This window comes from Jaculus jaculus, chromosome 4, assembly GCF_020740685.1.
Source record: "Jaculus jaculus isolate mJacJac1 chromosome 4, mJacJac1.mat.Y.cur, whole genome shotgun sequence".
Lineage (NCBI taxonomy): Eukaryota > Metazoa > Chordata > Mammalia > Rodentia > Dipodidae > Jaculus > Jaculus jaculus.
The window spans coordinates 586,501-613,986 of record NC_059105.1 but is presented as its reverse complement, the minus strand read 5'-3'; the positions used below and the strand labels follow the sequence as shown (position 1 = coordinate 613,986).

General features: G+C 41.7%; 1 protein-coding gene and 1 pseudogene across 3 annotated transcripts in view; one reads left to right on the top strand and one right to left on the bottom strand.

Annotated features, from left to right (window-relative positions):
- Farp2 (FERM, ARH/RhoGEF and pleckstrin domain protein 2) overlaps window positions 1-27,486 on the top strand; it is a 194,924-nt gene that overhangs the window by 89,687 nt on the left and 77,751 nt on the right. For all 3 annotated transcript variants that reach the window (XM_045147476.1, XM_004667766.2, XM_045147475.1), the window contains exons 6-8: window positions 6,833-6,930; window positions 12,146-12,260; window positions 16,128-16,275. In XM_045147476.1, the coding sequence (XP_045003411.1) occupies window positions 6,833-6,930; window positions 12,146-12,260; window positions 16,128-16,275 (361 nt within the window). The remainder of the gene's footprint in view (window positions 1-6,832; window positions 6,931-12,145; window positions 12,261-16,127; window positions 16,276-27,486) is intronic.
- On the bottom strand, window positions 17,787-18,252 carry LOC105944712 (annotated as a pseudogene).

Genomic DNA, 27,486 nt, shown 5'->3' with positions numbered 1-27,486 from the left:
AAAAGGCCAGGTATGGTGGTCCATATCTTTAACCCCAGCACTCAGGAAGCAGAGGTAGGTGGATCGCAGTGAGTTTGAGACCACCCTGAGACTACATAGTGAATTCCAAGTCAGCCTGGGTTAGAGTGAGACCCCACCTCGAAAAACAAACAAAAAATAAATAAATAAAAGAGAGAAACATATTGTATACAAGCACAAAAGTGAAGTAGGACTTAGAAAATTTATGCTGTAAACCTGAAAACCTTGAAGTGTTAACGTAATTTCAAATCTAGGTGAGCTTAGATTTATGCATGTTTACAAAATTTATAGGAATTTTTTCATATAAGTATTTATTAACAAAATATACACAATTGGAAGGATTGTACAGTCCTTATGAATGGACTGTAGAATCTATGAGTGGAATAGAATGAATAGAGTAGTACTTGAGTAATTTCCTTTGTGCCATTCTAATTCCATGTTGCTTTTTTATATAAATTACCAGAAAAAAATGTTAACAGCAGTACTCTGGCCAATAAAGTTTAGAGAAACAGCTGGTTATGGTAGTGCAAGCCTTTAATCCCAACACTTTGGAGGCAGAGGTAGGAGGATTGCTGAGTTTGAGGCCAGCTTGGGATTGACTACAGAGTAAGTGCCAGGTCAGCCTGGACTAGAATGAAACTCTACCTCAAAAAAAAAAAAAAAAAAGTCAGGCTTGGTAGTGCACGCCTTTAATCCCAGCATGCAGGAAGCAGAGGTAGGAGGATTGCCGTGAGTTCAAGGCTACTCTGAGACTTCATAGTGATTTCCAGGTCAGCCTGAGCTACAGTGAGACCCTACCTCAAAAAAAAAAAAAAAAAAAAAAAAAAGATTAGGAACTTTTTTTGTATTTTTATAATCATGTGTTAATATTATGATAAAGCAAATAAAGGAATAAAGCCATAACAAAAATAAGCTCAAACGCACATGCAGGTAGAACAGGACACTATCTTAGTGGCCACAGAATGACTTTTGTAGTTGTTTTCTGTGGGTTTTTTTGTTTGTTTGTGTATTGAGACAGGGTCTTACTTTAGCCCAGGCTGCTCTGGAGCTCATTCTGTAGCCCAGGCTGGCCTAGAATTCAGCCTCCTGAATACTGGGATTTTAGGTTTAAGCCACATGTCCTGCTCAGAATGATTCTTTTTTTAAAATTTTATTTATTTATTTTTTAATATTTTATTTTATTTATTTGACAGAGAAAGAGGGAGAGAGAGAGAGAGAGAGAATGGGTGCACCAGCGCCTCTAGCCACTGCAAACGAACTTCAGTTGCGTGTGCCCCTTGTGCATCTGGCTAACATGGGTCCTAGGGAATCAAACCTAGGTCCTTTGGCTTTGCAGGCAAATGCCTTAATCACTAAGCCATCCCTCCAGCCCTAAAATTTTATTTTTATGAGAGAGAGAGAGAATTGGCATGCCAGGGCCTCTAGCCACTGCAGTTGAACTCCAAACATGTGTGCCACATTGTGCTTATGGCTTACATGGGTTATGGGAAGTCGAACCTGGGTCCTTAGGCTTCACAGGCAAGCACCTTAATGGCTAAGTCATCTCTCCAGCCCCAGAATGACTCTTAAGTCCTCATTGGACCATAGTCATTAGTGAGCCACATTGGTCTTATGAACTTCCTCTGAAAGATTTCTGTAAATCATGGTAACATCACAAGATCAAGGAATGTCAGGTACAAGGAAAGGGAAATAACCCATCCACTCAACTTCTCATTGTTGGTGTGAGGAGACTGAATTCCAGAGGGCAAAGCAGTGCTTCTGTGAATGAACACAGAACGTGCCTTGGTAGTACACTTTGCACCTGACAATCACTGTAAAGTCCCTTTTGAAGTGGAATCACTTTTTTTTAAATTTAATTTATTAGTTTTCAGCAAATACAGGCAGTTTGGTACCATTGTTTAGGCTCATCTATGATCTACCCCCTCCCATTGGACCCTCCTTGTTGATGTAAATGGGTCGTGCATTGTGGAATTAGCCCACAGTTATTGGTATGATAAATGTCTCTGCAAATCATGACCCAACATGGGACTCTGACATTCTTTCCGCCCCCTCTTCCACAAAATTTCCCTGAGCCATGTTGGGTTCATTTTTGGTCTGCTTCAGTGTTGAGGTGTTGGGGGCCTCTGAGGCTCTGGGTCTCTGATTTGGTGGAGTTGATTTTTCTCTGTGTTGGTCTCCTTCCCCATTGTGCTGGTATCTGGTTCACAGGAAAACATCACCCTTGCTTGTTTCGCCAATTGTCCTTAGTTTCAGTTGGGTCCCTTTTGAGGTATGTTGGGGCAGCTCTCTCCTTAGGATCTGCATCTATCTGAAAAAGAGAAGCAGATTCTCCAACGTAGAGTAAGTTAGCACCAGGAAAATTGAGATAACACTTACTTTTTTGATAGAGAGTTTGATAGGTGTAGGCCCTCTTGTACCCCATAATTGATGGTAGCTTGATATTGGAGAGTGGGCTTGTGTTTGGGTATGGTTCTGACTTGTTTCCCAGTTCCAGCTATGGGTCTAGTACCACTGAGGGGATCATTTAGCCAAATCAAGAGCAGATGATTCCTCACCATGGCTGTGTGCCACTATTGCACTTGTGTGGGCATCACATCAGGTTATTTGTTGCTAATTAGGTTAGACAATGAGTTGCTTGGACAGATATTGGTCATTTCCCCCAGTTGCCCATGTAGCACCTACTGGCACTAGACACGCTGACTGTCTGGGGACTGACACTCTCCTGGCTTCTAGCCATGCCATTCCATTTTATGTGTCAGCTGCGTATGGAGTCTTCAGCAATAGGGTCTTACCACTGGCCTTTGGTGGGTCATCAAGTACTCTGACAGAAGTCTGTCATTGTTTTGGGAAACCTTGTAGATTTCTCTGGTCAAAAGCTCCTTGTAGATGGTAGCCCCAACCTGAAAGTGGGGTTTACAGGTCAGTGCCCACTAAGAAATTGAGGAAAAACATAACTAATATACAACAGTTAGAGAGGAGAGAGATAGAGGGGAGAGGGGAGAGGGAGGGAGGGAAGATGTAGGAGATTTAGGTCAGTCTTGATCCTACCCTCTCCAGTGTCTTGTGGTTCAGGTGTTTCCTGTAAGGGTCTAGTGAAGGTTCAGCCATTTGGTCTGTCTTTTAGGAAGTAGAATTTTATGTTACCATTGCCGTTTGGGTCCAGATTACTGTTTTCCACCCTTCGATGCTCTCCCCGCCCTCCCCATCCATCCTATTGTCTAGTCCATGAGGTGCTTGCTGGGTATGTAAGGTATCTTGGGTAGATTCAGGTTAGGGGTTGTAGATGAGTGAGACTATGTGTCGATTTTTTTTCTGTGATTGGGTAAGAAATTTGAGGAAAAATTGTTGAACCTGGAATCACTTTTAACATATATTTATAAGTATATATAAGTATATATTCCTGAGAATTCAGGATAACAGAAAATATTTGGCATCCTGGGTCTAAATGTTAGGGTTCAGACTAAGAAGTGCTGAGTTTAAAGGCATGTCCACCACACCTGGCTAAGATCATATTTTTTTATGTCCTGGGGGAGGGGATCCTTGTTGTTTTTTTTTTGTTTGTTTTGTTTTTGGTATGCATACATGTGTGTGTGATGTGTACATGTATGTTTCTATGTATGTTGGCATGTGTGTGTGCAGATGCATATGCATGTGTTTGCATAGGTGTGTGGAGAACAGAAGTTGAAACTTGGTGTCCTCTTAATCTTGAACTTATTCTTTGAGACAAAGTCCCTTGTTGAACCTAGAGCTGACTGCTTCAATTAGGCGAGAGTCTCTTGTCTCCATCTCCCCAGCACTGGGATTACAGGTGCACACCACCATGCCCAGAATTTTCTGTGGGTTCTGGGGATCTGAACTCACATCCTCATGCTTGTGTGGAAAGAACTTTACTCACTGAGCCTTCTCCTTAGCCCTTGTTTGTTTTCTGAAACAGTAAACTGCTAAGCCACCTCTCTAGCCCGTTTTCTATTCTATTTATTAAAAAATACATGTTATTGAGCCCATCAGCAATCCATTATGGATGGCAGAGAATGTCATGAGGCTCCCATCCTTTCCTGAAGAGTTAGTAGCAGTTAGTGGTTTGCTGGGAGAGCAGAGTAATTTCCTTCAGTGGTGTAGCCACTCTTGCACGTGATGTGGTAAATAATCTCCCAACCCTAATTTAACTAAGTCAGACATGCGCGCACACACACATGCACACACACATGGAAAAAAAATCAAAGTAGAAGAAGGACTAAGTTGAGAATATGAAAAGGGTCAATGGAAGAAGGGATGGGTGGGGGATAAGAGAAGACAATGGGAAAGGATTTTGATCAAAACACATTATATACGTGTATAACAGTTGTCAATTTAAAAAGTTGAAAGTAAGAATACATTTTAAAAAATTTAAAATAGGGCTGGTGAGATAGCTTAGCAGTTAAAAGTCCTTGCTTGCAAACCATGATGGCCTAGGTTTGATCTCCTGGGACCCCTGTAAAACCAGATGCACAAAGTAGCGCATGCATCTGGAGTTTGTTTACAGTGGTAGGAGGCCCTGGTGCATCCATACTCACTCTCCCTCTCCCTCTCCCTCTCTGCCTCTTTCTCTCTATTTTAAATAATTTTTTTTTTCAAATAAGGTTGTATAGTGTAGGACTGGGGAGATGATTCAATGGGGTAGAGCACTTATAAGAAACTCAAACAAGGATGGGCTGGAGAGATGGCTTAGCGGTTAAGCGCTTGCCTGTGAAGCCTAAGGACCCTGGTTCGAGGCTCGGTTCCCCAGGTCCCACGTTAGCCAGATGCACGAGGAGGCGCACGCGTCTGGAGTTCATTTGCAGAGGCTGGAAGCCCTGGCGCGTCCATTCTCTCTCTCTCCCTCTATCTGTCTTTCTCTCTGTGTCTGTCGCTCTCAAATAAATAAATAAAAAATGAACAAAAAAATATTTAAAACAAAAAAGAAACTCAAACAAGGAGGATGAGGACCAACACCAAAGGTTGTCCTGACTTCCACACTGTATGACTGCATGCAGTCACACTCACACACACAAGTTATGTGGATTGAAAAGTAAATGTCAGGCTAGAGGGATGGCTTAATGGTTAAGGCATTTGCCTGCAAAGCCAAAGGACCCAGGTTCGATTTCCCACGTTACCCAGATGCACAAGGGGTGCATGCATCTGGAATTCGTTTGCAATGGTTGGAGGCCCTGGTGCACTCATTCTCTCTCCCTCCCTCCCTCTCTCCTTCCCTCTCTCTCTCTCTCCCCCTCCCTCTTTCTGTCAAGTAAATAAACAAAAGTAAAATATTTTTTAAAAAGTAAATGTCTTTGTTCTGCCCACCTGCTGTGTATAAATTCTAACACTTGAACAAAACTCTTCACAATAAATTATAGACATGCAGTGAATGGGCCATAGAGCTTTAAGGGAATTGGGTTACAAAGTAGTATCAAGTGATGCATATAGAACTGCAAGTTGAATTTTTCCCTACTTAATAGTATGCTATGGACATCTTTCCATATTGTGTCTAGTCTGTAATGTGATTTGTTTGGGCATTCTCATGTTAGTGCATATTTGGGTTATTTCTAGGTTTTTTTTGTATTGAAATTCTATAAAGAAACGTCATTGTTCACAAGAAATACTGCTATGGGGAGCTTTATAGTGATGGAGCTGTTATGTTAAAGGGCATGCACATGTTAAGTTTGAAGAGAGTACAATGCTTTGATTGTTTGTACTAGAGTATAAATTCTAGTGAAGACAGGGAGTGTCTTGTTCACCTTGGAACTGTAGCACCCAGAGCATTACCTAGAGCCATATGCTCAAGCATTACTTATTGGAGGAATAAATGCTTATATATTTTCAAATTGCCTTCTCTAGTTACATTCTCACCTGTGGTATTACAAAGTACCTATTCCTTATATTCTAACCAAAACCAAGCATTGTTTTGTTACAGAGCATCACAGGTACTTTTTTTTTAAGTTTTTTTTTTAATTTTTTTAAAAAATTTATTTATTTGAGAGTGACAGACACAGAGAGAAAGTCAGATAGAGGGAGAGAGAGAGAGAATGGGCGCACCAGGGCTTCCAGCCTCTGCAAATGAACTCCAGACGCATGCGCCCCCTTGTGCATCTGGTTAACGTGGGACCTGGGGAACTGAGCCTCGAACCGGGTTCCTTAGGCTTCACAGGCAAGCGCTTAACCACTAAGCCATCTCTCCAGCCCACAGGTACTTTTTTGTTTGTTTGTGTGAGGTAGGGACTCACTCCAGCCCGGGCTGACCTGAAATACACTATGTAGACTCAGGGTGGTCTTGAACTCACAGCAGTCTTCCTACCTGTGCTGTTAGAGTGCTGGGATTTAAGGCTGATGCCACCACGCCCAGTCTACAGGTACATTTTAAGTTGTGTTTTAATTGTATATTTCTGCTGTTTCATCCAAAATTGTGAGTTCAGTCTTGCAATAAGAATTTATGAACTCCTTGTTGGAGGTATTGCTACAAGGAGTATGAACGTGTGGGTATATGGTATGCCTGAAAAGGCTAAGTTCTCTATCCTATTGTTTGCATCACAGTGCCTCTCTGTGCTCAGCACTTTCTGTGTGCTCTGATGTGTATGACTCAGGCTGCTGAACCAATGTTGTCATCTGACCTTTGGTGTCTGCTTATTATGTGAAAGGGTTTTTGTGGCTTTGTCTGATTTGTGAGGGCCCTGCATTTTACTTACTGATGATTGCTACTGCTTCTTGGGGCTTGTTGGCTCTCGTACTGTGCACATATGTCAGCATTATGTTTAGATAATATTTGGGGCCGATCTTCATCTTGTTTTGAACCCTCTTCTAGGTATTTGTTTGCCTTACAACTCAAGAGAGACCTGCTGGAGGAGCGCCTGATCTGTGCCACGACCACTGCAGCCCTTCTCACATCTCACCTTCTACAGTGTTAGTATCTTTACCAGTGGAGGGAGGCTGGCATAGCCTGGGCATCAGCACCACAGAGGATCCACACTTAGTTGCTGGTATACATGTGTGATTAACAAACCTGATTTTAAAAAATGGGGTATTCTCTTCAAATGTGTTAGCTGAAGGCTGTTATCTATAGCAGAACTCCTTGAGATAAACAGCTCCATCCACAGGCTTAAGGCCAAAACATGTACCTACATTCATTTTTTGGATTGTCTCTCATTTATGTGCCTTTATGCTTTTCCTCCCTCTCCTAGTGCTAAACTTTACACATGCTAGGCAAGCATTATGCCACTGAGCTACATCCCGAGACCTTATTTTATTTATTTGTTTGTTTTGAGACTGTCTTGCTGCATACATTTAGCTCTGTCTCACCAGTGCTAGAATGACACCGTTATATGCACGCCATGCCCCAGTTGCCTTTATGCATTTTAACCACAGTATGTCTTTAATCTAGAGTCAGACTATATAATCTGACTCTCAGTCAAGAAAGGGGCCTCCTGAGGATGAAATAACTTTCTCTCTAAATAAACATTAACTATAAAGGAACATAGAAAGGAAAGACATCCAATATATCATGTGGATCAAATGATGATGCAGAAAGTGTGAAAAACTAAACTTACTTCAGAAATAAACTTTAAGAAGGATAGTAGGAGATTCTGAGAAATGAATGCATGCTATAAAGGACTTCATGAAGCCTTGGGCTAAAAGAAGCCGGACCACAGGTTAGGGCCATGCATCCCCAGATAGGCAGATGTCCCATCTGAAAGAGTTTTAGAAATTTAGGAGCTAATAAATACAGTTATTTGAAGTTTCCTGGGTCCTTCCTCAGACACACACTTTCTTCAAGAAGCAGATTTTACTGTAGGGTTGTCGACCTGTTCTTTGAGACTTGAGCATGTTAATAAAGGCTTTCAGAGTGACTTTGGATTTTCTTGCATTTGGTCTGAAGGCTTCCAAGGTAGAAAGACAGCTTTTCATTGTGATTCTTCACAGCTTTTGGTGGTGCCATTTGCTAGAGGGCGATATGACTTAGATGGTCTACTGTCCAACTGCAGCTTTTCCTCATATAGCTGCCCAGATTGAAGGCAAGCAGCATTCAGATCTGGGCCTTGCTGCCTCAGATAGTTGAGCAATGAATAGGTCCTGAGTGTAGGATGGGCCAGCTTGCTGATACATGTAGGCTTATCATGCCTATAGGTCAGAACATCCCCATTGGTAGGAATACACACTGCAGTGGATGGACACTGTGTGAGCCTTGCCCTCTCAAAGGTTGGGGTGTGTGTCAAGGGGTCCTGGGCTTTGTGTCTGTATCTTCCTATGAATTCAGAATTATTGAAAAACAAATTATATTGCTTAAAATTAGTTAGTTTAGTACTGATAAAATTATGGCCTTAAATACACAAAGTTAGAGGGCTGGAGAGATGCTTAGTGGTTAAAGCGCTTGCCTTCAAAGCCAAAGGACCTTGGTTCAATTCCCCATGACCCATGTAAGCCAGATGCACAAGGTGGCTCATGCATCTGGAGTTCATTTGCAGTGGCTGGAGGTTCCATTCTTTCTCTCTTCTTCTCTTCCTCTGCCTTATTCTCTCTCTCAAATAAGTAAATAAAAATATTTTTTTTAATCCACAAAATTATTCAAGTATGGTGGCACACACCTTTAATCCCAGCACTGGGGAGGCAGAGGTAGGAGGGCCACCACAAAATCATGTGGTTGATGTCAGTGTTGCCGTAAGTACTCCTGCAGGACTCATCACTCCTATTGTGTTTAACGCACACATAAAAGGACTGGAAACCATTGCTAATGATGTTGTTTCTTTAGCAACCAGAGCAAGAGAGGGTAAACTGCAGCCACATGAGTTCCAGGCATGTATTTTGGCAGTTGGTGCTTCTGAGGATAAGCTGATTCCAGCAGATAATGAAAGAGGATTTGATGTGGCTAGCATGATGTCTGTTACGCTCAGCTGTGATCATCGAGTTGTGGATGGAGCAGTTGGAGCCCAGTGGCTAGCTGAATTCAGAAAGTACCTTGAAAAACCTATAACCATGTTATTATAATTAACCCAAGAACTTCTACACTCTATCTGGTCATATTGCTTCATTCTTAATCAAGATATTTATATGGTATTAAACAAGTGGCTCTTTTAAAGTTTAACTAGTTATTTTTCTTATTGAGTCTGTCCAGATAAATTATTTGTAATGGGCATTACTGATTCTTTTTAAAATGCTAGTTACACCCAAACATTGTACACATTTAATAAGTACCAGGTTTTAAGCTGTACACTCCTTGTGAAGGGCATGCAGCCTAAGTCTTTCCTAATAAATACTTCCACCAGGAAATACGGAGTAGGCAGAAATGTGATTCTACAAAGATAGGTACATATGAGTAACCTGGATAAAGGTTTTGCAATTAAAATTTTAACTGCCTAAAATTACATAGATGGAAGGCAACAGAATCAGGAAACAGGTTTGAAGTAAGGCTGCAGCTTGAATTTTACCCTAGTTTAAACTTTCCTATTACATGATCTTCATTTATCACAAATGGAAGTGATAAAGAATGTCAAGGCAAATGAAGCAAACTAAAAGTCAACATTTCCTTAGGTCTCAATCAGTTGTTCTTATTTCTCTGAAAATCTAAGTGACGTGATTGTCTTCCCCTTTTGGGTAAACAATGACAGGTTATATGGCTATTTATGAAGAGCTTCAATGTATACTTCTATGAATTCTACAGTTACCTTCAAATTAAAGAGCATTGCTTTTTTTTTTTTTTTTTTTTTTGAGAGAGCAACAGAGAGAATTGGTGTGCTAGGGCCTGCAGCCATTATAATCGAACTCCAGATGCATGCATCACCTTGTGCATCTGGCTCAATGTGAGATTTGGCCAGTCGAACATGGGTCCTTAGGCTTCATATGCAAGCGCCTTAACCACTAAGCCATCTCTCCATCCCTGCTCATGGAATTTTTTTTTTAAATTTTTATTAACATTTTCCATGATTATAAAATATATCCCATGGTAATTCCCTCCCTCCCCACCACCACACTCCTGCTCATGGAATTTAACAGAAGTTAAAGAAATAGAAGTTTTCTTCCAACTGAATATTAATTACAAATGAACCTAATTATCAATTTATTACTGAACTGGAGAACTGTGAAATAAACGGGATGTATATAGAGTAAGTGTACATATGTAATATATGGTTATTAGAGTCGTATATATGCCAAAGGTCATTTATCACCAAATCCTATCTAAAAAGAAATAAGGAAGAGACACATAGGTGAACAGTTTGGAATGCAAAGAAATTATAAGCTAATGAGCACCTATGTTTGTAGTCTCAGCTCTGTGGGAGACTGAGGAAGGAGGATGGCTGGATCACAAGAGTTTGAAGCCAGTCTGGGCAATATGGTTAGACCATCTCAAAACAAACAGCAAATGATGCCCAGAACAAAATGTTAGTATTTGGTCAGATAATGGAAAAAAAAATAAAGCTATATCTAGAAGAGTGTCTGTCTTCCCACCTCAGCACTGTCTCTTGTAAAATAAGAAAACCCTAAGATTGTGACAAAGGAAAAAAAAACCTAGGTGGGTATGTGCCTGAAGGCTTTTTCCAGTATTATGTTTGCCTTTCTTTTGGAGGGAAGAAGGGGTGATATAACCATAAAAATGAATTGGGAACATTATCACAATTCCACACTTTTATTGAATTGATGTTTTAATAAATGTTTGGAATTATATATGACTTTAAAATGAACCTTAGTAGTCCTTCTTTGTATGTGTAATATGTGGAGCTATTCCCTGAAATTTGCTTTGATTGTAACAGTATTGAATCTATCTAAATGTTAATTATCACATAGTGTATGGGTGACACTCCGTATATTCACAAACATTCAAGTGTATCATGAAAACAGTACAGTAATCTGACTTCAGTATTTAGTGACTTTACATTGCACTGAAAATTGTGCAAAAAGAACAAGCTGATTTCAAGGGACCGTCATTAGTATGAGCTAAATCTGGTTCAAACGCGTAAAACTTCTAATTTAACTCATTCCTTGCTAATGCTTATAGCTCTGTTCCCTTGAAAGAAAAATAAAAAGTTGCCACCTAAAAAAAAAAAAAAATTTTTTTTTAATCCACAAAATTATTCAAGTATGGTGGCATACACCTTTAATCCTAGCACTGGGGAGGCAGAGGTAGGAGGGCCACCATGAATTCAAGGCCATCCTGAGACTACATAGTGAATTCTAGATAAACCTGAGTTAGAACATGACCCTACCTTGAAAAAAAAAACAAGAAAAAAAAGTAAAACATTCCTCAGAAAATTTGGAAAGCATTGAAGGACAAATGATTTAGCATACATACCTTTTTCTGAAACAGAATACATTATTTTGGTCACAGCCATGAGACAACTTATGTATAAACTGGTTTTATGTATTTCTGAAGTAGGGTCTCACTGTAGCCCACCTGAAACTCACTTTGTAGTCCCAGGCTGGCCTCTAATTCTTAGCGGTCCTCCTACCTCTGCCTCTACAGTGCTGGAATTAAAGGTGTGTGCCATCATGCCTGGCTATAAATTTATTACTATTGTTATTATTATTGGTTTTTTGAGATAGAGCTTTACTCTAGCTCAGGCTGATCTGGAATTCACTATGTAGTCTCCGGCTCACGGTGATCCTCCTACCTCTGTCTCCCAAATGCTGAGATTAAAGGTGTGTGCCACCATGCCTGGCTATACACTGATTTTAAAAAGTAATGAGCAGAGACTGGAGAGATTGCTTAGTGGTTAAGGCACTTGCTTGCAAAGCCAAAGAACCCAGGTTCGGTTCCCCATGACCCATGTAAGCCACGTGTACAAGGTGGCACATGAGTCTAGAATTCATTTTCAATAGCTAGAGGCCCAGGCATGCCCATTCTCCCCCCACCAATAAATAAATAAAAATAAAATGTAATGCCTCCCAGGAACCCCTCTTTAGAATCTTTGTTCTTTGGGAGTCAGGAAAAATTCTCTATATCTGCCCTTGTATTTGCCATTGAACAACATCATATATTTGGAAAAATAAGACACTAAATCTTGGTGTTTTTAGGAATATATCATTTCACTACCAACAGGCTAATGTTTACTGTTAGTTTATACATTTGCATCACAATGCTTATTTATTTCAAAATTCAAGTGACTTGACTTTCATTGTCTCATCTCAGCTGAAATAGGAGATTATGATGAAACCTTGGATAGAGAACACCTCAAAACCAACAAGTACTTGCCCAACCAGGAACAATCCATGGAGAAGATACTAGACTTCCATCAAAGACACACGTAAGTTGATTAGGAGTGAAAGTAGCCATGTTTTTACTTAGTTTTGACTAAAGGGTATTGAACCAGACTGGAACTGTTCACATTTCTGCCAGATTTGAACCGAAGTAACAATGGTTGTTCCCTAGTCTTGGGACACACAGTAGCCCCAAGGTGGCTTGTCTCATACCAGGCACAGTGTATGCTTACTCCTGCCAATCTCTGCTTTAGAGAGAGCTGGCAAATGTGCCAGGGCTTGGGAAGGAGCATACTGCAGGCAGATTGAGCCATCTGGGTGGTAGCTGCATCTTGCCTAAAGTGCATGCTGTGTCTCCATAGAATGGTAGGAGTCATACCCATGCTGTGGTGGAGCAAGACAGAACAGAGCATGTTGACTTATGTCAGACTTAGGAATCATGCTAAAGCCATGGTCTTCGACTTACTGTTTTTGGGGATTTTTTGTTTGTTTGTTTTGTTTTATGTAGGGTCTCACTCTCGCCCAGGCTAACCTGGAATTCACTTTGTAGTCTCAGGGTAGCCTTGAACTCATGGCGATCCTCCTACCTCTGCCTCCCGAGTGCTGGGATTAAAGGCATGCTCCACCACGCCTGGCTTATTGTTGTTGTTTTTTTAAGATTTATTTTTATTTATTTATTAGAGAGAGAGAGAGAATGGGCATGCCAGGGCTTCCAGCCACTGCATACGAACTCCAGGTGCAGGTGCCACCATGTCCATCTGGTTTATGTGGGACATGGAGAATTGAACCTGAATCCTTAGGCTTTGCAGGCATATGTCTTAACTGCTAAGCCACATCTCCAGCCCTTACTTTTTTTTTTAAGAAAAACACATACACAACTTTATTTTATTAATTCATTTGCATACAGAGAGAGATAGAGAGAGAAAGAGAATGGGCACGCCAGGACTACTTGCCACCGCAAACAAACACAGATGTGTGTGTCACTTTGTGTACCTGGCTTTACATGGGTACTGGGGGATCAAACCCTGGTCATTAGGCTTTGTAGGCAATTAACCACTGAGCCCTCTCTCCAGCCCCAATTAACTGTTTTGATTTCTCCAGGAATTGATACTGATGCCTTCTTCAGACAAAAGGGAGGTGAGTGCTGAGGAGTGTGTGACTTTCAGGCTCAAGCATTACAGGGGTAATTGAGCATATGAAAATTGTTTTGGAAGGCTTCACCTTGTCTTTACAAAGAAGGAATATGTTTATCCTGGATGAGGCTGTCCTAGGACCTATCATAGTCCTTCATCTCTAAGCAAGTGTCTGAGTGGTAACCATGCTGTGGGGTCAGTCCCTGCTCTTACCCTTGGCAGGTCCACCTGAATAATGACGACCAAGATTCCTGCCCCATATGTCTCAGACCACTATGAGATGATGTGAATTTCATGCATTTTACAAAGCACTTGGGAAGTACCATTATGTGAAACACATTAAAGCAAGCACTGGATTCAGAAGTGCATTCCTGCAAATGAGATACCTGGAGTGCAAAAAAAGCACACAGGTCCTGCACTATGTGTCAGGGTCACAAGCTGAGCCTCCTCAGGAAGTAGCACAATGAAGACCAAAGTGTCCCCAGGGTCTAAGGATTGGGCAGCTAGAGTCAGGAAAGAGGCAGTCCAGACAAAGCACTGGCCTGGGGAGGTCAAATAAAGTGGTTCTAGCATGATGCTGACAGTTGCAGTTCAAGCAGCATGAGTAGAATGCCATCTGATACCGGGGCCATAGTCATGATCGGAGACAGTGCTGATGGTAGGCCAGGCACTATTACAACACTTATGTGTGATGCTTAAACACTTCTCTGTGGCACCTCCTGCTGCTACCCTCTTTTGTGTGGGTGAGACTAAGGACACAGCTACATCTTAGGCATAATTCCTGGGTTATTTCTAGTATGTCTCAGTGCTTGTGGCCTAGCGTCCATCAACCTGGTCTTACATTAAGGAAGCACCTGGTGCTGACTGTTTCCCTGGATGCTCTTGGCTTTGTCTCTTCAAACTTGGCTTTGGTAGCAAGGAAGTTGCAGCTGTTGTGAGTTTCAGACCCTTATGCCCTCAGAGAAGGGCTGGACAGCTTGAGGTGAGTGGATTGAAACTGTTGTGTGAAATGGTCAGTTAAGGCAGCAGCACCCAGTGGACATGTTGGTTTGGGGTGCTGGGGAGAATGTTGTCAGCATGTAGTCTGTATCATAGTCACAGAACAGATATCATTGGCACCAAGAAACCCACGGTTGCATGTTCCTTAACAATTCTAAAGGTGAAGCATTTGAACTAAGGAGGACCAAGGTTAAGAGAAGATCCCACATATGGGTTCAGGCAGTGAGCATGGATACCATGACAGGAGCACCTGTCCTTTGTTTCAGCTGTCACATGTGATCATCACTTTCCTGGATGCTCATTGGTGGCATGTTGACTGAATTCATTTCCATTTCTTGGTGACATGACCTAGGCTGTGGACTATACAACATACTACTTGTTGGGAGAACTTTATGTGGAAAAAACCAGTTGTTTTAATGTCATACTTACATTCTTATAAAAGTGTATTCTGGGTGGGAGGGAATTACCATGGGATTTTTTTTATAATCATGGAAAATGCTAATAAAAATTAAAAATAAAATAAAAGTGTATTCTAATGATTAGAAGTACAAGTTGCAAAAATACTTTCTTAAAGTATTAAAATAGGCTAAGGTACTAAAGGGATGGATTTGTGGCAAAGCACTTGCTATATAAGCATAAGGACCATGTAAAAGCCAGGTATTATGCCACATGCCCATAATCCTAGTGCTGGGGAGGCAGAGACAAAAGAATCTCTAGGGCTTGTTAGGTAGTCTAGATAAATCAGTGAGCTACAGGTTTAATGAGAGAGCCTATTTCAATAAGTAAGGTGGAGAGCCACAGAAGATGCCCATCGTTGGCCTCTTGCCTCTATATGCATACAACACAAATATGCATACATGCATAAACACCACACACAATGGATCCAAGGAGCTAGGCATGGTGGCACATGCCTTTAATGCTAGCACTTGGGAGGCAGATGTGTGTGGATCACTGTGAGTTCAAGGCCACCCTGAGACTACATAGTGAATTCCAGGTCAGCCTGGACTTGAGCGAGAGATGGCATCTGGTGTTTATTTTCAACAGTGAGAGGCCATAGTGCACCCCTACATACAAACACATACATGTGCAAATGTATTTTAAAAAGTTAGTGAGTTCAGTAAGATACCAATATTGCCTGGCATGATGGTACACCTGTAATTTCAGCATGCAAAAGGCTAAAATATAAGGATCACAAATACAAGGCCTGGTTTACATAGCAGTTTGGGCTACATAGGAAGACTCTGTCTCAAGAATAAATAAATCGGATACTAGTATCATTTTTATCCAACTTATTACTTGATAAAACCTCAAGAGTTAATTGTAAAACTGAGTATGTAGTGAGTGAATAGGAAACATTCTACCCTTTACAATGCAATTAGAATAAAAAGATGGAGGATTGGAATAGAAAAAAAAGAGCTTCTTTGGCCTGCATGTGGTATATTAATTTTTTTATTTTTTTGGTTTTTTGAGGTAGGGTCTCACTCTAGCCCAGGCTAACCTGGAATTCACTTGATAGTCTCATGGTAGCCTTGAACTCATGGTGATCCTCCTACCTTTGCCTCCCAAGTGTGGGGATTAAAGGCATGTGCCACCACACCCAGCTGGTATATTATTTTTATAGTGGGTAAATTCAGAGGCAGTGAGCCATTTACCATATATAAACAAAACTTTCCATGTTGATTTGTTGACTGGTTTTATTTGGCTTTCTTTTTATGATCACTTTCTTAATGTGTTTTGGCTCTCTTGGAAAGCAGGCAATACTCAAACTGTCCTTCCTTATAGGGGCCAGACGCCTGCTGAATCGGATTTCCAGGTGCTGGAGATTGCCAGAAAGTTGGAAATGTATGGCATCAGGTTTCACACGGCTTCTGACAGGGAGGGGACCAGGATTAACCTAGCAGTTTCCCACATGGGTGTCCTTGTGTTCCAGGTAGGTAGAGGGGAGAGAGGGGAAGCAGCAGGTGAGGGAGGGGGTTTATGGTGACTTGGTGGGTTTGTTGTACATATTAGTGAACTTTTGATGTGATGATTGAGGTATTGGATATGGAAGGGGAGCTTTGTGTAGTTTCTGATCTGATCTCTAATCTAATGAAGACATTGGTTTCTTGTCCTCTAGCACAAGCATGACTATCCTGTCTGTCCTTGAGCCCATTGACCCCTGTCTTGGGCACTGGCCAGAGTGCCCATTCCCTTCTCTGTCTATACTTATGTTGAACTTCAAATTGGAATTTTAAATAGGGTCTTTCTCATGGGCTATATACATGCTGGGTGTGGAAATTATGCTGGGCTGTGAGTTTAAAAAATAAACTCATTTGTTATTTATTTATTTACTTACTTGGGGAGGTGCACATCCATGGCACACATGTGAGGATCAGAGGGCAATCTCAAGGTGTCTGTGTTCTACCTTCTTTGAGGATGGGTCTCTTGCTGCTACAAACTGCCAGACTGCAAAGAAAAGTCAAACTAGGTTGCCCAAAAGCTTTGTATTCTCCTAGTTTTACCTCTTGTTGTTGTGGGTATCTTGGAATCACAGATATGTGTGTTTGTATGTATATGTGTATATGTATCACATTGTCTTCTTTTTTTTTTTTTTTTGCTTTTTACAGCTTTATTTAATAAATAATTTCCTTGTCAAGGACATAAGCGTTCTACCAATTTCATAAGAACAAATATATTTGCACATACATTACCTTGTTAAACAAAGATCCTCTTCTGTATACTCAAACTCATAAACAGGTCTAAAACTGGCAGTACCTATTATTTATTTTTATGGGTAGATTTCCCATTTTACCAACTTCTCATTTATGGGAAGAGGTTCTGGGTTTCAGAGTTTCTTTAGTATTTATATCCTGATTCAAGGACAGAACTGCCCTGCTGTCCATCACACGGCACCCACTTACAGCTGCCAGACATTTTAAGTACTCTTCTCCTGACGTCAACACACAGAACACATAATGCACAAGGATGATCCCAATCTTGTCAAACGATACTTTGTTCACTCTTCTTCAAATAAATATTTCGACTTCTTGTGACTTTGCCATGTCCTTCCCCTTTCTTCAGTTGCTCTCATCTGGATTCCTGCATAAGTGTAACATTTCAAGGGCTAAAGGCCCATTTTTACACTGAAGGAAAACATCTTCCCAACTATTTTACCCAGTCACCTATGATCTGACATTCTTTAGTCTTTATGAAGCATGTGGTGCTGTTCAGCTTTTCACAATTTTTTTAGTTATCCTTGATTAGATTACAAGCACCTTACAAACAGACTCCTATATTGCTTTTCTTGTATTACTCATAGGCCTACATACTAGATGTAAAATACTGGTTTTTTGACCCAACATATGTACATTTAGTAAACAATAATTTTCTCAAACAAATCTAAATCATTTGTAGAAACATGGATATTCGGCTAGCCAACAAAGTGTTAGGTATCAGAAGTCATCAGATGACTGTGTCCTAGCCACAGGACTGCAGTTGTTCCTCCTGTGGGAACTCAACCTCAATGTCATAAACAAAATTTGGGTCATCCCTCTTCTGATTTTTCTCAGAAGGTTCATCCATGATGCTCTTCCTTGTCATCTAGTTTGTTCAGGTCCTCCTCAGGCTCAATGCTGGTTTCCTGTCAAATTTGTTCTGTCGTTTCTGCCAAGCTCTGTCCTTGTAAGTAACCTCGTAAAACGCTGAACAACTTCTCGAGCTGCTTCTGAGACACCTGTTCCAGGTACCACTTGTGTCGTGGATTATTCTTTAATTGTTCAGCGGCTCTGGTGCAATCTGAAAACTTGGAAAAGTTTCATACTGGCATGATCCGCTGGCGACTCTTCCCCTTGGTTTCATTCTCATAAATTACGGTGATTGCTGGAGGCTGGAATCTGACTCCACATTTCTTGGTAGTGTACATCATTTTCATATATGGTAAATCACAGGAAATCAGACAAAAACTGAGGATTCAGTTTGGCCACGCAAGCCTCGGCTTTTTGGATTTCTAGGAGTCTTTGGTTCATGGAGGGATCCATGTTGCTCACATATAAGCCTGGCAATGCAATATAGTCTGGACTTCTTAGTGCAACTGACTTTTCAACAGACACACACTGTCTTCCTGCTGGGAGACATTTCGCCTGGAGCCTTTGGTGGTATCCACCAACTGCCGGCACTCTCCCTACCCTCTAGACCTGCTCACGGGTTCCGCTCGGCGGCACCAGGGGCGCATCCATCCACTTGTTTCCGGACCAGTGGCTGTAAAGACACTGATCTGGGTTCCCCACAGCACCTGAGCCGGTACCATCTTCCCAACACAGACCCCATCGGTCCGCCCAAGTCGGCATTGTCTTCTTTATGTGAGTGCTGGAGAATTGAACCCAGCCAGCAGGCTTTGCACACAAGCACCTTTAACTGCTGATCTCCCCAGCCCTTTATAAAAAAAATCTTTCTAAATTTTATTTCAATTTTGACCATTTCATACATGTACATAGTGTATTTTGATCATATTCATCTCCCATTATTCCCTATTACTTCCCTCTGACTTCGACTGAACCCCTTCTTCCCAGCTACTCTGCTCCCCATTTTCATGTTGTACGTGTGTGTGTGTGTGTGTGTGTGTGTGTGTGTGTGTGTGTTTGACTGACTTACTGAGTTTATTAGGATTGTTTGTATGAGTGTGTTTAGAGAGTTATTTACTGAAGAATGGCAGTTTGCCAGAAGCTACACCACTAAAGAACATGACTCCTCCTGCCCAGCAACTGTTAATTGGCAGTAGCTCCTCTGGAAGGGCTGGATCCCTATGAGCCCTTTCCCATGATGGAATGTTGATGGTCTCAATCTTAGGCAGGAGACATGAGTGTCATGGCCATGTTATGTACAGAAGACAACATTCCACAGTATTCCTTCCATCCTCTAGCTCTTATATTCTCTCTGGCCCCCTTCCATAATGTTTCCTCAGCCATGGAGGGGTTAATACAGTTGTCCTATTTAAGGCCGTACACACAATAGTCATTTATTCTTAGTATATTAATCGATATACGTCTCTGCATTAACCTTTGCCTGCTTGCTGAAAGAAGCTTCTCCAGTGGAGGCTAAAAGTAACATTAATCTATGGGCATAAGCATAAATATTTAGAAGGTAGTTTGACAATGTGTCCACTTAGCATAACAATAGTATAGGTTCTCTCCTATGGCCTTTGACCTCCCCAGCTATGAACTTTTGATCAGGTTTATAGTATTATAAACCTTTTTGTAGAGCTGGCCTTAAATCCAATTAGAGTATTTGGTTACTCCTATCACAATCATGCCACTATTACACCAGTGAGTACATTCTACATGGTTAGTCAATTATAGAGTACACAGGGTTCACAGCTAGGTAAGACTGTTGATGATTTTTTCCTCTCACAGCAGACTGCATAGCACCTTCCTGTACTATGAAAGCTAGTCAGTAGTGATGTAAGATTTTGGGGCTCAGGAGGGGGTCTCCCAAACTTGTAAATCCTATCCTATTTTTTTTTTTTTTTTAGGTAGGATCTTGTGCTAGCCCAGGCTGACCTGGAATTCACTATGTAGTATCAGGGTGGCCTCAAACTCACAGTGATCCACCCACCTCTGCCTCCTCTGATCTACCAACCTCTGCTGGGATTAGGGGCATGTGCCATCACGCCCAGCTTCCTATCCTTTTTTTTTTTTTTTTTTTTTTAATGAGAGAGCAAAAGGAGGTGAGAATTGGCATGCCAGGGCCTTAGCCACTGCAAACAAACTTCAAATGTGTGTACCACCTTACGTTCATGCATCACCTTGTGTATCTGGTTTATGTGGATTATGTGGAGTTGAACTTGGGTCCTTAGGCTTCACAGGCAAGCACTTTATCCACTATGCCATCTCTCCAGACCCCATCCTATTTTTGAACAAAGAATTGATAAAAGGGATGTGAGAAGGATAAATTATGAATTATTGACTTTATTTAGAGAGAAATCATAACTCATGAGGCTTATTTAGAGGCAATATCTAGGAAGGGGCAGAAGCAGTTTCACACATATATGAAAGATGGGACATAGAAGCCCTTTCAAATAATAGACCAGAGAGGATTAAGAAATAGTGAAGACTCTGAGATCAAACATAAATCTTGCATATAATCAAAATGATAAGATACCCCCAAAGATGATGCAGCTAGAAAGCAAGAAGAATAATACAGGTTAAGTATTCTCCCCATCCCAGCCAGGCTGATCCCAATCCCAGATAGCCAGGCTTAGAAGGAGGTAGATTCATGCTCAGGCCAGGTCTCAGGGCAAAAGGGTAACCTTCTCTGTATGGACCAAACATCCAATCAGGGTGCACCTTGTCATCAGGCTCTGATATGTAAGTAGAGACCTTATTGGTTCGGACTCAAGGGGAAAAGATCTGATTGGTTTATGGACTCAGAGGGCTGACCCAGAGAGGCCAATGGAGAGGCTGATAAGGCAGCAAGAAGTTTCTGCCGAGTGTGCACTGACAGCCATGTTGGAGAGACAAGATTCCACCCAAGTTTTAGTTTTGTCAAGATGGACAAAATGGCGTATCCTTTTTCCCTCTTTGGGCTTCTGTCCCCAACTGCCTGAAAGAAGGTAGCTTTCTCCTATTTCTCCTTCACTTCCCCCTACTGAGAAGAAATTGTAATTGTGCTATTGGAGAAAACAGAGTGAGCAAATTGCTCTGTAACTTCTTCAAGCTGTGTGTGTGTTGAGGCAGAGGGTTATAGGGTATAGCAGTTAGAATCTCTCCCAGAGGAGAGTACTCTAGAAGCCCAAAAGAGAAACTTGTGAGCCAGTCCAATGTCTCATGGTCATCCATATACAGGTCTTTTTTCCCTGGGTCTTTTTTTTTCTTTTAGCTCTGAGAAAATATTTAGAAAAAAAATCACAAACATTGTTAACAGTTGAAGGCAGTAGGAAATAGTTTTGTCCTTTTGGCCTGCGTGCATTCTGGGGAATCAAATCCCGGTCCTTTGGCTTCAGAGGAAAATGCTGTAACTGCTAAGCCATTTCCCACTTCCCGGGTTTGTCATTTTGGAACAAGATAGAAGCTTAAGTGGAAGTTTGGTAAAGAAAATCAGGATCAACACCTACTAAGAAATGTATCTGCTCACTTGAAAAAGAATTTTATGTCTTCTGTGGGTTCTGTCACACAAGAAGCCTGTTGGTATGAGTCTAGGTCTTTGATGTGAACCTGAACAGGCTTGTTACCTTAACTTGATAGATTTTTCCCTCAGTGGTTCATCTTTCAATGTTAGTGCTACAAAGCTACTCCTCTAGAAATTGACCCAACACCAAATAGGGTAGAAAAGAGGAGATTTATTCACACGTGGTCTAGAGTCAGGATACCTCCTAAAAGTCTCTAGTCCCAAGCATTGTCTGTCCTTTCAATTTATAGTGTCAGTAAAAACAAAAGCAAGCAAGCAAGTGGGTGTTACAGAAGCAGATGTGTGATGGTTGGCACCTACAATCAGCACAAGGAAGTGGGGAGGGAGTGTCTAAAACTGGCAGTTCTTATCTTTAGCAAGCAGGACTGGCTGGTCTCATGTCCTTGGGCAGGAAGGGGGTGTTGGCTATGGGTTGACAAGGCAACCCAGGCCTTCTAAGGAACTTTGTAGTTATCCACTGTTCCACCACATTCCCCCCTCTTCATCTACATAATACCTTATGTCTTTTACCTTATCTTGTGAGAATTTGTTGGTATTCTTGGCATAACACCTTCAATTTAAGTGCTTCTATCTAATTCTTGATGAACATAGATAGAAGGTTAAGAATGTAGGGCCCAGAGGCTGGAGACATGGTTTAGCAGTTAAGGCATATACCTGTGAAGTCTAAGAACCCAGATTCAATTCTCCAGGACTCATGTAAGTTCAAGTTGGCACATGCATCTGGAATTTGTTTGCAGTGGCGGGAAACCCTGACACGTCCATTTATTCATTCATTCATTTTCTCTCTCCCTCTCTCTCTCTCTCTCTCTCTCTCTCCAATAAATAAATTTAAAAAAAAAAAGAACGCAGGGCTCAAACAGTAGGTCCAATAGGATCATGGTTAGGGGCCCCATGAGGGGCGCAAGCCAGGGTATCCATGTTGCCCAAACTGCTTCCTGTTGTGTACCTTCCTTTTTGCTCCTAACCTTAATTCTTTCTAACAGTTTCCTAGCATTTTCTCTTACTAACCCTGATTGATTGGCATAAAAGCAACATTCTTCACCAAGGAGCATGCATATTCCCCTTTCTCTGCTGTGATTAAATCAAATCCTCTCCAGTTCTGCAAGACCTTCGCTGCCAGTGAGTCTGTTTGGTTCTAGAGAGTGACTAGCTCTTCTGGACAATGGTCAAATCGTCCTGTATCTGGCTAGAGAGTTGACTGTACTGTACTTTTTGGAGGCCTATTGTAGTGGCATTGGTGACTGCAGTCACCTAATCCTAACAAAATAGCAAGAGCACCAGGACTGTCTTCTTACCTCCCAGTGTTGTACGTATCGATGGACTGCATTTCCTGGGAACACATTCAAATTGGGGGCCAGGAATACTAGCTTACAGTTCCTTCCTGGATAATAACTATGGATACCTTTAGGGCAGGCAAAATATGTTCCCTTAGGGGCTCTGCTTTGGCATCCAGTTTAGTGTGATCTCTCCCTGCTCCAACGCATTGAGCATCTCCTATTACTTGGACTAGTGGTCCAATCAAGCAGGTCTCTCCAGTTTTGTTAGCTAGGCTCTGGTTAATTATTCCCATCACACTATAAGAGACCAGTATGGCACTAAGACATAGCAAGCAATCTTTTTTTTTTAATTAAAAACTTCCATGATTATAAGAAATATCCCATGGTAATCCCCCACTTTCCCCTTTAAAATTCCATTCTCCATCATAGCCCCTCACCCTCTCAATCAGTCTCTCTTTTTTTTTTAATTAATTAATTTATTTATTTGAGAGCGACAGACACAGAGAAAGACAGATAGAGGGAGAGAGAGAGAATGGGCGTGCCAGGGCTTCCAGCCTCTGCAAATGAACTCCAGACGCGTGCGCCCCCTTGTGTATCTGGCTAATGTGGGACCTGGGGAACCGAGCCTCGAACCGGGGTCCTTAGGCTTCACAGGCAAGCGCTTAACCGCCAAGCCATCTCTCCAGCCCCAGTCTCTCTTTTATTTTGATGTCATGATCTTTTCCTCCTCTTATGATGGTCTTGTGTAAGCACTGTGAGGTCATGGATATTCAGGCCATTTTGTGTCTGGAAGGAGCACATTGTAAGGAGTCCTATCCTTCCTTTGGCTCTTACATTCTTTCTGCCACCTCTTCTGCATTAGACCCTGAGCCTTGGAAGGTGTGATAGAGATATTGCAGTGCTGAATACTCCTGTCACATCTTTCTAGCACCATGATGCCTTCTGAGACATCCCAAGGTCACTGCCATCTGAATAGAGAAGGTCCTCTACCAAAAGTGAGAGTAGCATTAATATATGGGTATCAACATTAAGAGAAGTACTTACTAGGCAGTTTGATAAGCATAGTATATACATTTAGCCAGACAGCAGCAGTTGTTGCAGCCCTAGGGCTCATGACTACCCCTGTTTTAAGTTTTCAGTATCAGGGATATATTCCCTCCTATGGAGCAGGCCTCTAGTCCAATTAGAGGGCAGTTGGTTTCCACCATGACAGATGTGCCACTATTGCACCTGTTGGCTCATTAGGCCTGGCTGGCAAAATTTAAGGCTTGCAGTGTCCACTGCTGAGTATCTTCACTGGTGATTTCTCTTTCTCCCATTGAACTGCATGTAGAATGGCTTCTTCCAGCTTTCTGTCAGCTGGTCTATATGTAGGAGGTTATCAGCTCAGCGCCAGCAGGATTTTTCAGTGGCCTTGCAGCCCAAGTATGTGGAGTCTTCAGCAATAGGGTCTTACCATCTATTCCTGGTGGGAAACCAGGGACCTTGGCAATGGCCTATAATGTTTTGGGGGCATCAGGGATCTCCTTGGCCAACAACTCACTGGAAGGTCTCTGGTACTGAAAAATTTTCTAGCAATAATCTACAGCTCCTGAGTTTTCTATTGTCCAAAAAACTAGGCTTATATATGATTTATTTATATCCTCTTAGATGTTTATTAGCCCTCCCTCCACCTTTCCTTTACTCATTCTCTTCCCCTGACCTCACTTAGGCCTTTTGACCCCATTAATCTAGTCTTCTACTCACATATATACAATACCATTCTATTAAGTACCCACCTCCCTTCTTTTCTGTTCCCTTTAGATCTCTTCTCTAGCTTACTGGCCTTTGCTACTGAGTTTCCTTCCTACTCTGCTTTTGTTTTCTTATATTTGAATTTATTTATTTATTTATTTAATTTTTTGTTCATTTTTACTTATTTATTTGAGAGTGACAGAGAGAGAAAGAGGCAGATAGTGAGAGAAAGAGAATGGGCACGTCAGGGCTTCCAGCCACTGCAAATGAACTCCAGATGCATGTGCCCCCTTGTGCATCTGCCTAATGTGGGTCCTGGGGAATTGAGCCTCGAACTAGGGTCCTTAGGCTTCATAGGGAAGCGCTTAACCACTAAGCCATCTCTCCAGTCCCTTAATTTATTTATTGAGAGAAAGAGAATATGAGTGTGCCAGGGCCTCTAGCCACTGCAAACAAACTCCAGACACATGTGCCACCATGTGTATCTGGCTTAAATGAGTCCTGGGGAATTGAACCTGGGTCCTTAGACTTCTCAGGCAAGTACAATAACCTCTAAGCCATCTCTCCAGGCCTGCTTTGATTTTTGGTTTTTTTTTCGAGGTAGGGTCTCACTCTAGCCCAGGCTGATCTGGAATTCACTATGGAGTCTCAGGGTGGCCCTGAACTCATGGCAATCCTCCTACCTCTACCTCCTGAGTGCTGGGATTAAAGGCATGCACAACCACTCCCAGCTCCTGCTTTGGTTTTTTAAAAACATAATTTAGTAGAGAAATTTTCAAAAACATAGTTGAAAAACCAAGTATCATGCTTTAGGTTAAAATTAGCGTAGATGTTTGGGCAACTATATTAGTTAATTTTTTTTTTGTTGTTGTCTTTTGTTTTTTGTTTTTCGAGGTAGGGTCTCACTCTGGTCCAGGCTGACCTGGAATTAACTCTGTCATCTCAGGGTGGCCTTGAACTCATGGCAATCCTCCTACCTCTGCCTCCCGAGTGCTGGGATCAAAGGCGTGCGCCACCACGCCTGGCTTATATTAGTTAATTTTTTTAGTGCAATGACAAAATACCTGAGAAAATGCAACTAAAGGAAGACAATGTTTATCTTGGCTCATGATTTAAGGGGATACAGTATGTTGTCATCAGCTACACATTGCTGGGATACACTTCCAAACAGATACAGTTTATAGGAATAAGGGATTTATTCCAAGCCTGCAGATCCAGGGGAGGTTCCATCAATGGCAGAAGAAGCTGTTTACTTCCATACATCCAAACAGGGAGCAACAACTGCAGCAAGCAAAATACCACCAGTAGCAGAGACACACTTCCAAAGCTTACACTGCTCTCTACACCTTTGGGATGGAATCCAATCCACCCCTAGTGACATTCTCCCTCCAGAAGGGTGATGGACTTAAGCAGGAAGCCTACCTGAGACTATGAGGGATATACATTCCCATTCAAACTACCACATTTCACTACTGTCCCCCATAAATTCATAATCATCTTATATTGCAAATTGCATTCAGTGCAACTTTAAAAGTCCCCATAACTCACCAACTTTAAGACTGTTCCAACACTCCAAGTCTCATCCGAGATTTAAGACTGACTTTTAACTACGAGTCTTATAAAATTAAAACAAGTTACATACTTTCAACACACAATGTCACAGAGTAAACATTCCCAGTGCATAAAAGCATAACAAGGAGGGCTGGAGAGATGGTTTAGTGGTTAAGCACTTGCCTGTGAAGCCTAAGGACCCCCATTCAAGGCTCCATCCCCCAGGACCCATGTTAGCCAGATGCACAAGGGGGCGCACATGTCTGGAGTTTGTTTGCAGTGGCTAGAGGCCCTGCCGCGCCCATTCTCTCTTTGTCTCTCTCTCTCTGTCTCTCTCTGCCTCTTTCTCTTGCTGTCTGTTGCTCTCAAATAAACCAATAAAAATACCAAAAAATTTTTTTTAAAAAAAGCATAGCAAGGAGACTCAGTCAGTGCAAAATCAGTAGCCATTAGGTAAGTATCAACATCTACAGTTCAAGTCCAACATCCATAACCAGTGACGACAGTCTGTAGATTTCCAATTTCCACCTCTCTAAGCTGTAGCCAGGGATAAACATCCACTCCAAGCCAACAGCAGCCTATGGTAGTCTTTTCACAGTCCTGGTATATCCAAAACATCTTTGGGACTACACTGTAAACCATGGTCTATCTTACAATGGCCTCACTGGTCTGCAATACAGGGAAGTCAGCCTGCTTCACATGCCACATCTCAGCAATGGTGCCTGGAACCATGTGCCATTCATGACCTACTTCTATGCATTTTTCATGTTTCCCAAACCAATAAAAAGTATGTTATAAGACAGCCATTTTGCTAATCCAAGAAGGAACTAAATCTTGACCCTGAACCTTCAAAATTCTTTCAGTCATCTCCTTTCAAAAAATCTTGCATTCTGCTAGGCATGGTGGCACACACCTTTAACTCCAGCACTCAGGAGGCAGAGGTAGGAGGATCGCTGTGAGTTTGAGGCTACATAATGAATTCCAGGTCAGCCTGAGTTCAAACGAGACCCTACCTCAAAAAAAAAAAAAAAAATTCGAACAAACCATGTAGTCTCAGGCTGGCCTCAAACTCACAGTGATCCTCCTGCCTTTGCCTCCAGAGTGCTAGGATTAAGGTTATGTACCACCACACCCAGCTCAGTTTATTACTTTTAAATTCACCTTGCTTAAATTCTCTAGGCATGGTCAGAATGCAGCCAACCTTTATGCCAGTAGCCCAGTTCCAGTAAAATTCTCAGCCTTCTTTCCTTCTCCTTTGAAAGTTCATAAGCCAACACAGTTCTCTCTGCATTTAGCATTTTCAACCTCTGACAGTAATAGCCCATATAATCTGTTTTACTGCTTTGTGCAGCTTCTGAAGTCACAAGTACCAAATCCATCACAAGTTCCAAAAGCCAAAATCCACATGGTCAAATTCA